At 46.8% G+C, this 13,910-nt stretch overlaps 1 protein-coding gene and 1 long non-coding RNA gene across 2 annotated transcripts; both read right to left on the bottom strand.

Annotated features, from left to right (window-relative positions):
- Positions 1-9,314: 9,314 nt before the first annotated feature.
- Positions 9,315-11,068, bottom strand: LOC136544143 (uncharacterized). The gene is made up of 4 exons (XM_066536403.1): positions 9,980-11,068; positions 9,798-9,890; positions 9,674-9,715; positions 9,315-9,585 (listed from the first exon to the last, which is right to left on the bottom strand). The coding sequence occupies exons 1-4, from the start codon at positions 11,053-11,055 to the stop codon at positions 9,315-9,317; spliced, it is 1,482 nt and encodes a 493-aa protein (XP_066392500.1). The 5' UTR covers positions 11,056-11,068.
- Positions 11,069-11,422: 354 nt separating this feature from the next.
- LOC136547602 (uncharacterized) lies at positions 11,423-12,710 on the bottom strand. Its single transcript, XR_010781593.1, has 3 exons — positions 12,659-12,710; positions 11,619-11,710; positions 11,423-11,541 (listed from the first exon to the last, which is right to left on the bottom strand). It is a non-coding gene; the product is annotated as an uncharacterized lncRNA (long non-coding RNA).
- Positions 12,711-13,910: the final 1,200 nt, after the last annotated feature.

Genomic DNA, 13,910 nt, shown 5'->3' with positions numbered 1-13,910 from the left:
TGTTCTACCAAGTAGTCCGACCATCCCACACCATATAGGACGAGTGGAATGTAAAGGATTCTCGGTGAGTCTGAGTACTAGTAAGTCCTTAGGGATTGACCAAGCCAGAATATCTTCATTAGGGTTTCCATTTTACGTGCCACCACAGCACCTCTACCCTGGGCTCCACCTCTCCGAGGTTCACACCCAAGGACACCTCCAATTACCATTTACCTACCACAGGTATTCCATATCCAAGTGCCCAGGTAGCACCACATGGCAAGACTTGCCCTAGGCTTGTCGTATACTCTAACTTGGTCGACACAACCCTCACCCTCCACACACCCAAGTCACACACGCAGCACTCTCCCCATAATCCATCTAACCCTAGTTTCCACCACGCATAATATAGTATAAGTGTAGTAGAAGTATAAGCAATGAAATATAGCAGTAAGCGTATGTCTAGCCTAATAGTAGGGTATGCAAGGGTAAGGTTGCATCAAGGTGAAGGCCATCAAGTAAGCATACTACCTTGCAAGTCCTATAACATAAAGTGAAGCAATAGCAGTTCTACATTAGCCATGCGTAAATAGGTGCTACGAGATTGGGTGGGATGTGCACCTTCAATGTAGTCATCTCCGTTCTCCTCATGGTACTCACGATCCTCGTCCATCTGGTTCTCCTCTAATTCTGCAACGATCGTATTGTAGTCGCGTTAGCAACGTCTATAGAATAGCACAGAGAAGCAATGAAAATTCAAATGAGCCAAATGCACTCAAACATGGGTTCATTGCGTAAAGCTCAATTTTAGATGAATTGTGGTCCTGGTTTTGTATTTTTCTGAGGTCGTATGAATTAGTTATGAATTTCCAAAGTTTAAATCATTTCTGAAAATGGAAAAGGCTGATCACTTCAGGGCTGACACGTGTCACACTGGGACTAGTCCACGTGGCATGCTGACATCAGCATGATGTCATTGTCTCGGTTCTGGTATTGATAGGTGGGGTCCCTCATGATGTCATCGGGACATCAGCATGACATCACTCAATGACAAGTGGGTCCAGCGGATCTGTGTCGCTGACTTGTGGGTCCAGTCTAGGTCATCGTCAAGCCAATCGAGCAAGTCAACGATCAATAGATCACAGTCACTGACAGGTGACCCTGGTCAACGGTCAGTGTTGACCAATCAATGGCCAATACAGGCCGGCCCTCGACTGGGCTGGTTGGGCCTAGATACAGGCTGGGCTTTGGCCTGCCACATGGCACGCGCTGGTGCAGCCATGTCTTCCTACTAGGCCACTAACAGGCTATGATCCACGGGCATAGGTGAGGCGTGGTTCATGGTGAACCCGCCTGTGTTGGTCCATAGACCGCAGAGCCAGTCTATGAAAGACTTGGTCCACTTACCCCTTCCCGGGGTTTGGTTCACGTGCATGACGTGGTCGTGGTCTGAGCTTAGCAGAGCTACTCAGGATGTTGTCAGCGTTGTCGTGGTTGGCGAGGTCATGGTCAGAGCTGCTCGGCGGAGCTGCTCGGGACATGGTTGGCGTGGTCTTGGTCGGCGAGGTCGTGGTTGGAGCTGTTCGGTGGAGCTTCTCGGGATGTGGTCGGCGTGGTCATGGTCGGCAAGGTCATGGTCGGTGAGGTCGTGGTCGGCGAGGTCATGGTCGGAGCTGCTCGGCGATGGGAAATCCCCTTCTCTTCCCCAACGGGGCTCCCGCTGGCAGTGAGGTCACCGATGAGCTCCCGCGGCGGCGCTAGCATCCAAATAGGGTAGGCAATAGTTTCCCCATGCCTCGGTGAGTGCAGCGGTGGGGTCAAGGTGGCTGCTGGGGCTTCATAGGGTCCCGGTCGCGGTGAACGGCGGCATGGGTTCATCGGTGTGCATGGACAGGGCTACAGTGGTAGCCAGAGCCTAGTTGGAGGAGCGTGTGAGCTCCATGGTGCTTCTATGGCCATGGTGAGTGTGTTGGAGGAGCTCTTGGTACTCCTAGTGGCTTCGGTCACGGTGATGGGGGCAAAGCAGAGGCAGTGGCGCTCCGATGAGGTGCAGTGCGGCAACGCCGGGCTTCGGTGGGCTTCTTCCTTGGCTAAGGTGAGCGCAGTGTGTCTCTTGACATGGCGGAGCCAGTTGGGTGTCAATGTTGCCTTTACCGCAACATAGAAGGCGCGGTGGTCTCGCCATGGTTGTGCTCTTGGCCATGGTGAGCGTGTCTGTGCATGTGCACTCCTACTTCGATGTACAATGTCATGGCTAGGGTCCTCCTTTTGGCTGATGGCAGCGTGCACAACGCGTCCTGGGTCTCGGCAAGCATGGCCATGGTGGTCTCCCTAGCTTACCAGTTGGGCTAGGCTAGAGCTCGAAGCTTCAGCAATGTTTCGATCATGGCGGTGCACGTTCCATTTGGCTAGGGAGGTGGTCTCAGCAAGATGGCTCACCGTAGGGTTTGTGGCGGTAGGATGGCAATGCGGTGGCAAGGCGAGGCCATGATGAGGCGATGCAGTGCCGTGACGAGCAGCTATGTTGCTGTAGCTGATCGGGGCGGCGCTCCTGGCTCCGGTGAGGTCCTCCCCGCCGTGGCTTCCTTCTCCTCCTTGCTTCTCCCTCCTCCCTCTCTCTTGGCTTGACGCTATGTGGTGCTGTGCCACCCACAGCGGTGGCAAACTGGCTGAGGGTTAGGGCTCACGGTTGTTGGCTTTTATAGCCAAGCTCCAAGGGCTCCAATGGCGGACGGTGATCGGGCGGTGGTGATACGTGCGGCGTATCCGACGGCTCTCGTGCGGTTGCGTAGGCGTGGCGCAAGGGGGAACAAGGTCATGCAATTTGTGTGACCCTAGGCCCATGCCTGCCACGCTGGTTAGCTCTCGGTCGCGTGGGAGAGGTTGGCGTGGGGAGGAAGAAGATGCTACTATGCTGACAAGCGGGGTCAGGTCGTCAGGCGCTTGGCGCGATGTGGTTGCGTGCTGCGCATGATGACTGACGAGCGGGCTCGGCTTGTCAGCGGCTGTGCGCTTGTGGGCGGCGATGCTAGGCCGGCTCGCAAGCCCGAGCAGGCCTAGGCTGCTGCTGCTCCCTCTTCTTTCCTTCCTCTTTTATTTGTTGCCAATTTGTCATAAATATTAAGTAAGTTAGTTAAACATCACATAAGGCAAAAGAATCCAAATCACAAGTGGGTCTAAGGATGCATGCATGATTTATTTATTTAGGAATTTAATTACACATGTGGCATAAAACCAAACTATGCTTATGATCTTAACCTAGTTGGGTTACATCCAATCCAAAACTAGGGTTGGGCTTCTACATGTGTCACTCAACATCACATAGGGTTAAACAAAAATTTTGTTGTTGTGATTTTTGGTGTGTGGATTTTTGGGTTGTTACACAGCCGCTCTCCCGTGCGAGGTGAGCCGCCGCTATAGTGGATGGCCACTGAGGACCCAACGTCGGCTCTTTTCTCGCTTGACGATGCTGCCAAGAGCTTGGCGGCAGAGGTTGACGATGTGAAGGCGAAAAGGCAAAGTACGGAACCCTGGGGGTGAACGCCGTGGTTTTATAGGGGCGACGGATGCGAGAAGGGCAACCATCCGCCTCAATCTCCGAGCCTACCACGACACACCACCACGTCATGCCGTGGGATATGCGCCAGAGATCTCTATCCCTTCCCACCGTCCGCGTCATGGTTCGTCTTCCCGAGCGGGTCGGACTCTTTTCCCACAGAGGGGACATGCGTCAGAAATTTCCCCTCTGACCTATATGGGCCTAGAAAACCCAAGGGTCAGCCCAACAGTCTTGATGGCCATCCCAACGAGGGATAGGACCACGAGCGACTAAGACGTAGGTACGCGAGCGTCAGTAGGGCCTTGTTCCATGGTCGAGCCCCAGCCAGGCAGACCCTGGATGAAATCCCCACAAATAGGATACCAGGGTTCCCTTGAAACTTTCTAGTTGACAAAAACCAAATCTCATAGCCTTACCCCCGAAGGGTCTGAAATTATCCGCCGGGTGATTCTATCTGAATCACCCGGGGGCTCGGGGGCTACTGTTGGGGACCTAATACTAGGTACCCAATGAGGTGGGCCTAATGACCATCGAATGTTGACGCTTCTAGTTAGACAAAAAGCACTACTACGCTTCTTGCTCGAACGATGGAAGACTGGTTCTGCCTCGCACCTATGGCTAAGGGCTAGCTCCACCTCGTCTGACGTTCGAGAGCAGGCTCCACCTCGCCCGACCCCTGAGGGCCAGCTCCTCCTTGCCCGATGTCCAAGGGCGGGCTCCACCTCACTCGACCCCTGAGGGCTAGACTCTGCCTCGCCCAATGGCTAAGGGCTGGCTCTGCCTCGCCCGACCCTCAAGGGCTAGACTCTGCCTCGCCCGACTATTAAGGGCTGGCTCTGCCTCACCTGACGATCGCACCCTACTCCTTCACGAGGACGAGCATAGGATATGATAGGACATTCTAGTCAACCTTGATATCGAGGGCCATGCCCTGTGCGCTTGCGGGAAGGTACCGTCAGGATACGATGGGACGGGCGCTTTAGGTCCTTTCCGATGTAACAGTGCCCGAATAGTGTTGTAGGCACCGACTTTTATCCAATAGTGTAGTAGGCGCCACCTTCAGTCCTCGGGCGTGGATACTAACATAGACATACGATAGCCATTATGGTCCAACACAGAAATCACATCATCTACAGTGATAGACGTATGGTCACTTCCCCTATTATTCCCCAAGGGGTCATGGCGCGGCTCTCCAACGCGCCGCACCGTCTATTGGCATAGGATGGGATGCACCCACCTACTAAATAAGGCCAGGGCATGGCCTACGAAGATCAGTGAACACACCACCTCTGACATGGTCTGCCGTGTTAAGCAGGGCAGGCATAGGGAAAAAGGAAGACCCGGCTCCCTCGAAGGACCTTCAATATCTTTGGTATTTTCCTCTTTCTCTGGTCTGTAACCCCTGCTCCCCCCTTGGTCTATAAAAGGGAGGGTAGGGCCCCCACCAAAGGGACTGACTCGGGACGGATAAGTTCAACACACACATGATACTTCACACACGGCTGAGCAGCGACCAAGCTCTCGGTGACCTTTTCGATCATTCTATCAGAGACTTGGGACTTATCCCTCTCTCAACCATTTGTACCCTCTACTACGAACCATTTTTGGTACTAATAACATGAGCAGCAGTAGACTAGACGTAGGGATATTCAGCTCGAACCAGTATAAACCTTGTGTCCTTTAGTGCACCATCTGGGCCTAACACGCAACAATCATAAATTTACTAGCTGGTGTTTGTTCGAAACACCGACAAACACGCTTATGGAGGTGCTCGTCTTTCACCAGACACTAATCACCCAAAAGCAAGCTATAGCGGGTGGTATCTGTCGGGCACACCCTAAGGGAGAACCCAAAAGATCCACATTTTGCCCAAGGATCCAATAATTAGAGCGAGTTACAATACTTGTCCATTTCATACATCAGAGTTGAAGGGTCGAGATGGCGACTAGAGGGGGGGTGAATAGTCTTTTCTAAAACTTAATTGCGTCGGCTAACCGATACAAATGCGGAATTAAAACTATCGGTCTAGCCAAGACTATACCCCACTATATATGTTCACTAGCACGTTGCAAAGATAACAATTATGCAACAAAGGTGCCGGGCTAGCTAGAGCTCTCCTAAACAATTCTAGGAGCAAGGTTACACAAACCTAGGCCACTAGTACTTTAAGCAACAAGGGAGCTCCTACACATGCTAGTAAGCAAAAGCACAAAGCTAACTAAGCTCACTAGCAATGCTCAATAACAAGGCAACCAATGCCTAATTAGAGAGCGCAAATACTTAGTTACACAAACTAAGCAATGTGACTAACAAGGTTACTAAAACCAAATTAGCCACGCAAGGGAGCTACTTCTATGCTACACAAGCAAGAAGGTACTTAGCAAGCTACACAAGCTATCTAATTACAAGAGCAACTACACAAGCTTAATATGTATAAAAGTAATTGCAAGCTTGTGTAATGGGGATGCAAACCAACGGGAAGAACAAGGTTGACACGATGATTTTTCTCCCGAGGTTCACGTGTTTGCCAACACGCTAGTCCCCGTTGTGTCGACCGCTCACTTGGTGGTTCGGCGGCTAATTAGCATCACCCGCTAAGCCCGCACGTCGGGCGCCGCAAGAACCTACCCCTTGAGTGAGGGTAGCTCAATGACACGCTTTACTAGAGTTGCTCTTCGCGGCTCCCGCGGGGCGAGCACAATGCCCCTCACAAGCACTTCTTCGGAGCACCGCACAAGCTTCTTGCGGGCTTCGACGGAGACCACCACCAAGCCGTCTAGGAGGTGGCAACCTCCAAGAGTAACAAGCACCACCGGCTTGCAACTCGATCACCTAGTGCCACTCGATGCAACCTCACGATGCAATCGCACTAGAATCGCTCACTCACACAATCGAATGATCACTATCAAGTATATGTGTGATGGAGGGCTCCCAAGCACTCACAAGCATGGACACTAAGTCCCTTGAGGTGCTCTACACCAGCCATGGCCGAGGGCCACTTCTATTTATAGCCCCAAGGGCTAAACTAGCCGTTACCCCTTCACTGGGCAACGGTCGGGCCGACCGGACGCTCCGGTCGTGTTGACCGGACGCTGGACCTCAGCGTCCGGTCGCCCACAGATGACCACGTGTCCCGGTTCCAACGGTCACTTGACCTGACCGAACGCTCTAGCTTCAACTGACCGGACGCTGAACCCCCAGCGTCCGGTCGTTTCCAGTAAGCTCCCGAGCATGACCGGACGCGTCCGGTCAAACGCGATCGGACACAGCTAGCGTCTGGTCACTCTCTAGCTACTACGTCACCGTACGTCAGCTCGACCGGACGCAGCCTGCCAGCGTCCGGTGCATTCAGATCCAGCGTCCGGTCAGTTGACCGACGCTGGCATCTTCGCGACCAACTCGTTTTTACTTCTAACTTCTTCACCCTTGCTCCAATGAGCTAACCACCAAGAATTTGCATCCGGCGCAATAGAAAATAGGCATTCCATTTTCCTGAAAGGGACCCAAACCCATCTCAACCCTGCAAACACCACCTCCTTTGTAAATGTGCCAACACCACCAAGTGTACACCACCATGTGTATGTGTGTTAGCATTTTCACAATCATTTCCCAAAGGATGTTAGCCACTCAACTTGCCACGCCACTCGATCCTAGCGACAATGCAAAGTTAGATCACTCGAGTGGCACTAGATGACCGATATGCAAACAAGTTTGCCCCTCTTGATAGTATGGCCATCTATCCTAAACCCGGTCATAAACTTCTCTACACACCTATGACCGGTGAAATGAAATGCCCTAGGTTATACCTTTGCCTTGCGCATTCCATTCCATCTCCTTCAATGTCGATGCAACACATGCACCAACACGATCAACAATGATATGATCCACTTCATATCATCACATGATCATATTGGTTCATCGATCTTGACTCTACTTGCTCTTCACCGTTGCCATCGTCCATCGGCGCCAAGTCTTGCTCAAGCTTCACCGCCACGCGGTCCATCACTCCAAAGCCTTCGACTTGCCCTTCACGCTTGCAACTGGTCCATCAAGCCAAGTCTTGTCTTGATCTTCTCCACCTTGATCACATGACTCAACGTCATGTCTCATGTGCATTTAAGCTCCTTCATCATCACATGTGTGAGCTTTGCAACATCTCCAAGCCATTTTCACCTTCATGGCATATGTTGCTCACACACATGTACCTGTGGACTAATCACCTGTGTATCTCACATAAACACAATTAGTCCACCTAGGTTGTCACTCAATTACCAAAACCAACAAGGACCTTTCAAGAGTTTCTTAAAATTACATTATTACAATACCAAATGTCAGAGTGCGGAATAATAAACAATGGAATTTAAAATAAACATCTAGCGATAGGAACGAGGATCCAACTGAGCCCACCAGAAGAATCCTCCAGACAAGGGTACTTCTCATGTATTACCTACAACAGGGGTAAATAAATCCTGAGTACACGATGTACTCGCAAGACTTATCCGACTAGTGGGAATAATTTCCTGACTCCAAGGAATATGATAAACTTTATGGTTTGTTGGTTTCTTTTGGCAGAAAGCAATACTAATAGTGAGTCCTTATTTATGTTATTATTATCAGCCATATTAAGTTATCATCTAACCAGTCTATATAAGCACATGTTCTACTTTCCAGCAAGAGTTAAGCAAGCAATTTCATTTCTTCTCCTTTCAACTTTCAGTTCTTACTACGGTGCTAAACACGAAGCAAGTCATACCGACTTGGCGGCGATTCATGAACCAATGTGCCCAGCTGGGTGCCTCGAAAACACATGCCCCGCTTGTACCCTAGGCACAAGCAGGACCAACCGATCACCCTCCTATCCTGGGTGTCTAGGTCCCCGTCTAGACTTGGACTCCAAGCCCCCACTCCTGAGTCCCGGACTCAGTGCGATGCAAGGACCTCCACCATCTCCGTCTCCAATCAGTTGGTCTAGAAAGAGCCGAATCCATGACATGAGAGCAACAAGGCTTCCCTACGCCCATACCCAAGTATGTGCTCAGGACAATAGATCTGTGACTTGCCCACGATGCCTTATGCAATGACCGGTCCTTAATCGACTCAGACAGGGAAAAAGTGTAATCGAGCTATGCCCTATTGGCCACAGGGCACAACCCCATAGACCCACCAATACCCAAACCATATCCCTACCCGGTCACTATTTTTCTTTTGAGCAAATTCCTTCATTACCACTGAAACATATAACACTCCCTTCACTGCCATTCAAAATTATATGCTCCCTTCACTGCCATCCATTCTAAATTTCAAATCCCTTCACTACCATTGCCGTCCAATGCAGGGAGATTGCTGTTAGATGAGCATGTGAAAGACAATCTTACCCTTAGAAATTTTCTCTATAACAATCCCTTAGTTGCCATTGAACTTTAGAACACAGGCAAATCAATTGGAGACCTATCAGCAATATACAGTGACAAAAATGATAACATTTCAACACATGCATAGAAATATGACAATAATATTATATTCATAGAATACTTAATATGGTTCACAACATCCATATAATATATTGATACTCATTAGTTCAAATGTTTACCAACCAAACTAGCAATTCATTGGATTACAGATCAAACAAAATAACATGTTCAAGCAGCCATTGTTGTCCATTTAATTCTCAACTAGGCTCATACTTGCTAAGCAAAATAAACAGCCATAAGTTTATACATCAAGCAAAATAAGAGGGTTGCACGACATTACAGACCATACAAATGAGTTGCTTGAACTACAAATTCAAATATGGAAGTTTTCTCTTGCTTCTAGTATGTGCAGCAGGGCTTTGCCTTAGAGGGTTCTTGCTTCTAGTCCCCATTGCTGGACTATCTGTTGATGCTGTAACTTGTTGCTGCTTCTTTTTCCCTTGTGCCTTTGCCTTCCTTTTACTCTTTTTCTCTACTATAGACATGGATGTGGCAGCTGGTGGTGTGGTTTCACCTAAAGTGAACAAAGGGTACTCAATGGAAAGTGTCTCGGGTTGGTTTGAGCCACTACCAGACCTGTATGTGAGTGAGTTTCACACTTTTAGAGAATAATATTGAGAATGCTATAATTAAGAACAAATGACATTGGATATTGGGCACATACTTGAGAGAGTTTCCAGAATCTAAGATAAGCGAGGCATTTTGGCTGTAATACAAAAAATAACATGCATTTTTTAGAAAAATAATCAGAATTTAAATTTCAGATCTCTAAGTATATGGAAGCATACCTAGGAGGAAAATGCATTGTTTTAGGTCCTGGGTCAGCTGGGACAATGCTACTCTCACATTCAGTTGTTTTCTTCCTTCTTTTTGGTGGCCCCCTGCATGAACATAAACATCAATGAGATCTCAAAAGGAAGCAATATTAAATCAATAACAAGTCAAACTAAGTAAAGATTAGAATGCTTACTTCTCAGCTAGCATAGCTGCTATATCCTCAGGGTCACCATCCTTGCAGTTATACCAGCGGTGTCCATAATCCTTGCAAATGGGGCATTGATGTGACCCTTTCTTCTTTGTTGTACTGCCATTAGCCTCTGTACATCCTTTGGCTCTCTTGTTCTGCCTTCTACCAGATGTAGATTTTATAAGTGGTGGATGCATAAAGTAACCATGGTCAGATTGTGGCCATTGGGATTTGTCAGGCATAGCAGGGATAAGAATCTCATATGCTGCTCTAAATTTCTGAACTGAATAATACATGTCAACATATTTCTCCAAAGGTTCCCGAAGAGATGTTATGAATGCAATTGCATGTTTGCAAGGAATTCCAGAGACTTGCCATTTTCTACAATGACAGGTTCTTTCATCTAGGTTGACAACACATTTGAACCCACTGCCACCCTTGACAGACACCTCAGCTAGAATATCCCCACTTCTCTGTACATCCATATCCAAGTTCCTGCTTTGCTCTTTCAAATTCTTGATGATGTGTGGCAGAATAAGTCCTTCAATCTTTCTTGATACTATTCTTCTAACATCCCACTTATCCATAATAAGTTGCCTGATCTTGTCCATAAGGTCATCCAAATTCAGCCCTTTGAACTGTTTTATCCAGTTGTTGAAGCACTCTGCCAAATTGTTTGTGACATAGTCAACCTTACAATGGGTCCCAAATTGACTTCTTGTCCATATCCTAGTATGCCACTGCCTTATATACGTCATTGCTGATGGTTTAGCTTCCTCCATTGCTTTCCAATGCTTCTCAAAATAGTATGGGCTCCATGAATATGCTGCAGGCCAAAGATGATCATCAAATATTTTCCCGCTGTATCTTTTCTTGAAATTCATCACCAAATGCAGCATGCACTCTCTATGTTCTACATCTGGGAACACTTCTTTCACTCCTGCCATTACTCCTTGACCAGCATCTGTACATATAGCTAAGCCTGTAGGTGCTCCAATGGCATCTCTAAGCCTTTGTAAAAACCATATCCAATTTTCATTAGTTTCTGAGTCTATCACTCCAACAGCAACTGGATACATCCAGTTATGCCCATCTACAGCTATTGCACATGCTAGCTGGCCCCTAAACTTTCCTGTCAGAAATGTGCTATCTATGGCCAAGTATGGTCTGCATCCATTGAGAAAACCATCGATACATGGTTTCATAGCAAAAAACATCCTATGAAATCTGACCTTTTCAGCAATTTTGTGATGATCTATTACTACAAAACTGCCAGGGCAGCACCTTTCCACCTTTGCCTTAAACCTATACAAGTTATTGAAGCTGCTGTCCCAACTACCAAATAGTTGTGTTCGGGCTAGCTCCTTACCAGCATACACTCTCTTGTAGTTGATATATACCTTGTGCTTGTCCTTTATTCGCCTCTGCAATTCTTTAGCTCCTACGCTTGCATCTTCCATAAGCCAATCCTTTACTTGTTCGCATATCCAGAATTTGGTTGCATTCCTAACTTCCTTGCTCCTTCTTGCACTAGAACAGTCATGACGACGTGGGTTTCTCCTCACCTACATACATTTAAACAAGATTATCAAATGTTGGAAAATAAAGAGCAAAAAAATGTGTACAACAGTTCAAATGTTACCTTTATTGTTACGTTGTCCTTCATTGTAGAAGCATGTAATCTCCATCTACACCCTTCGTCTTTCTTCCTTGAACAATATGCCCTCACTCTCCCTGGGTCACTCTTTTCAATGTTAAACTCAAATTCATGCTTGATAGCATGCTGAGATAGTGCAATCCTAAACTCACGCATGTTGGGATATATGCTGCCTACACCCATTGGAGGATCTTCTTTGTCATAAGCTACAACTGGTATAGGTGGCAGAGGATCTTGCCCAACTAGCCCATCCTCTTCCTGGTACTCCTCATCAGATTCAGAGTCGGAGTCACTACTATCGCTAAGAGCAGCTCTAGATTTCCCACAGGTTAGGTACAAACCTTCCTCATCAACACCCACATGTTCATTATGTGGTTTTGGATTTGCTAGGTAATCATCATCATCAGTAGGCTCATTTGTGCTAGGCTGGCTTGTTGTGGGCTCAGTGGGATTGCTTGTTGTAGGCATAGTGGGCTGGCTTGTTGTGGGCTCAATGGGACTGCTTGTTGTAGGCATGGTGGACTGACTTGCTACAGTTAGAATTGGACAAGCCACAGATGGATTGCTTGGGATATCAAGCACCTCTGCATTTTGTTGAGTATAACTCTCAGGGATAGAAACAACATCCGTGGGCTCACTGTAAGTAATCGTCATGCGAACTTCCTTGCTATCAACATGTTTGTTGAACATTGCAAGAAGCTCCTGATCTGTTGTGACTTGTGGGAAATTCTTTTGGACCTCATCATAGTAAAAAACAGATACTATTTCATTATAGCCATGAGGGTATGCATCCACAATTGTTTCCACAAGATCCTTAAAGTTGCATAGATCAGAATCGACAACCTTGGTGATATGAAAGCATGAAAATTCTTTCCTACGCTTTTTAGGATTTCCAGTGAGTCTGATTTTCAGTAGGTAAGTGGACTTAGGGTCCATCCTGTGAATGCAAAATTATGCAAACGCAATAAAGTGTAGTCGTCTTTACTTAAATGTGAAGAACTAAGAATAGCATACGAAGCACTTACCCTGCAGGAAGCCAAGATGTGTCGGGGACTTGCCCCGGCGTTCCCATGCGTCCCAACTGTTTTTTAAAAGCACAGCTGAGTAAAAAGTTGCACAATTAATAAGGCATTAGCTTCTGTGTAGAAAGAGTTGGAGATCAGACACTCAACCTTACGGTTTTTAAAAGCCTATTATATTAGTATAGATCACATCTATCCTTCCTTTCATGTATGATGTATCTGTGTATTGCCACTGATACATGTTTTGTCTTTGAACAGTTCAGTTTTATGGCCATGAGAAAAATGTGGATAGTAGTTTGCCCATCAAAACTGACAAAGATACACTGAGAAAAGGATATAGGTAAGAATGATGCTAGTAACAAACCTTTCAAATGGAAGTCTAGAATTTTAAAGGGTATTTAAAGAAATTGTATCAAACTATCAATGTACAGGTTTTCTCATATATTATTATTATACCCCGAGAGATCAGAAATATATATTCTTGCAAACAGGAACTGCTATTTGTTGATCAATATCAATAATATTCAGTAATAACCAGAATATGCTCTTATGCAGGACAATAACCAGAATAACACTAATCTGCACTAATTGAAAGATTGATTGGCATGGCTTTCCATTTGAGACTCAAATAGTCAAATATCAAAACCACAGGGAGCCTCAGGAAACTAATACACTCAACCTAAGAAGCTTAAAAGATCCTAAACATGGCTTAATTTGAATTACATTTAGCTGGCACAGGCAAATTACAAGTGTGCATCAATTCAATTGATCAGTTACATATAAAAATAGACAAAGTTAATTTCCATAATATGGAAGTTATTCAGTAAGATTCAGCGAAAAGATAAAAAGGCAAATAATTACTCCCCTCCAAGTAGTGACTGTAGGCTGAGTTAGCATTTACTACTAGTATATCAGGAGACACCTGATTTTCACATTGTATGAAACATGGTTGCACATATCGATTTTAGTACAGATAACAACGACACTTGCACATATCGAGTAAGACTGGTAATAAACTAGTACTAGCAGTAAAGTAGTAGTACTTCTTCCTTTGTTACTCGTTTGCTCAGAATATTTGTAGAGTTTGGAAAGGGTAGGGGCAAAAGAACCCAGACAACAGATTTGGGAAAGGAAAGGTGGAAGCGTATGCATACCAGTCTGACAGGAACTGCAGGGTCTTCAATAGAGAGCGTGAGTTCTTCGTTCCATTCCGGATTGGTACTCTTCTTCACCACCCGTGTCTTCAGTTTCTGTG

Source organism: Miscanthus floridulus, chromosome 3, assembly GCF_019320115.1.
Source record: "Miscanthus floridulus cultivar M001 chromosome 3, ASM1932011v1, whole genome shotgun sequence".
Lineage (NCBI taxonomy): Eukaryota > Viridiplantae > Streptophyta > Magnoliopsida > Poales > Poaceae > Miscanthus > Miscanthus floridulus.
This window is presented reverse-complemented; position numbering and strand designations above follow the sequence as displayed.

Coding starts and splice junctions, on each gene's coding strand:
- LOC136544143 (XM_066536403.1), bottom strand. CDS start 11,055: ATGTATCCAGTTGCTGTTGGAGTGATAGACTCAGAAACTAATGAAAAT. Junction 9,891..9,979: donor GCAGCTATGCTAGCTGAGAA/GTAAGCATTCTA, acceptor ATGTTCATGCAG/GGGGCCACCAAAAAGAAGGA. Junction 9,716..9,797: donor ACAATGCATTTTCCTCCTAG/GTATGCTTCCAT, acceptor TTTGTATTACAG/CCAAAATGCCTCGCTTATCT.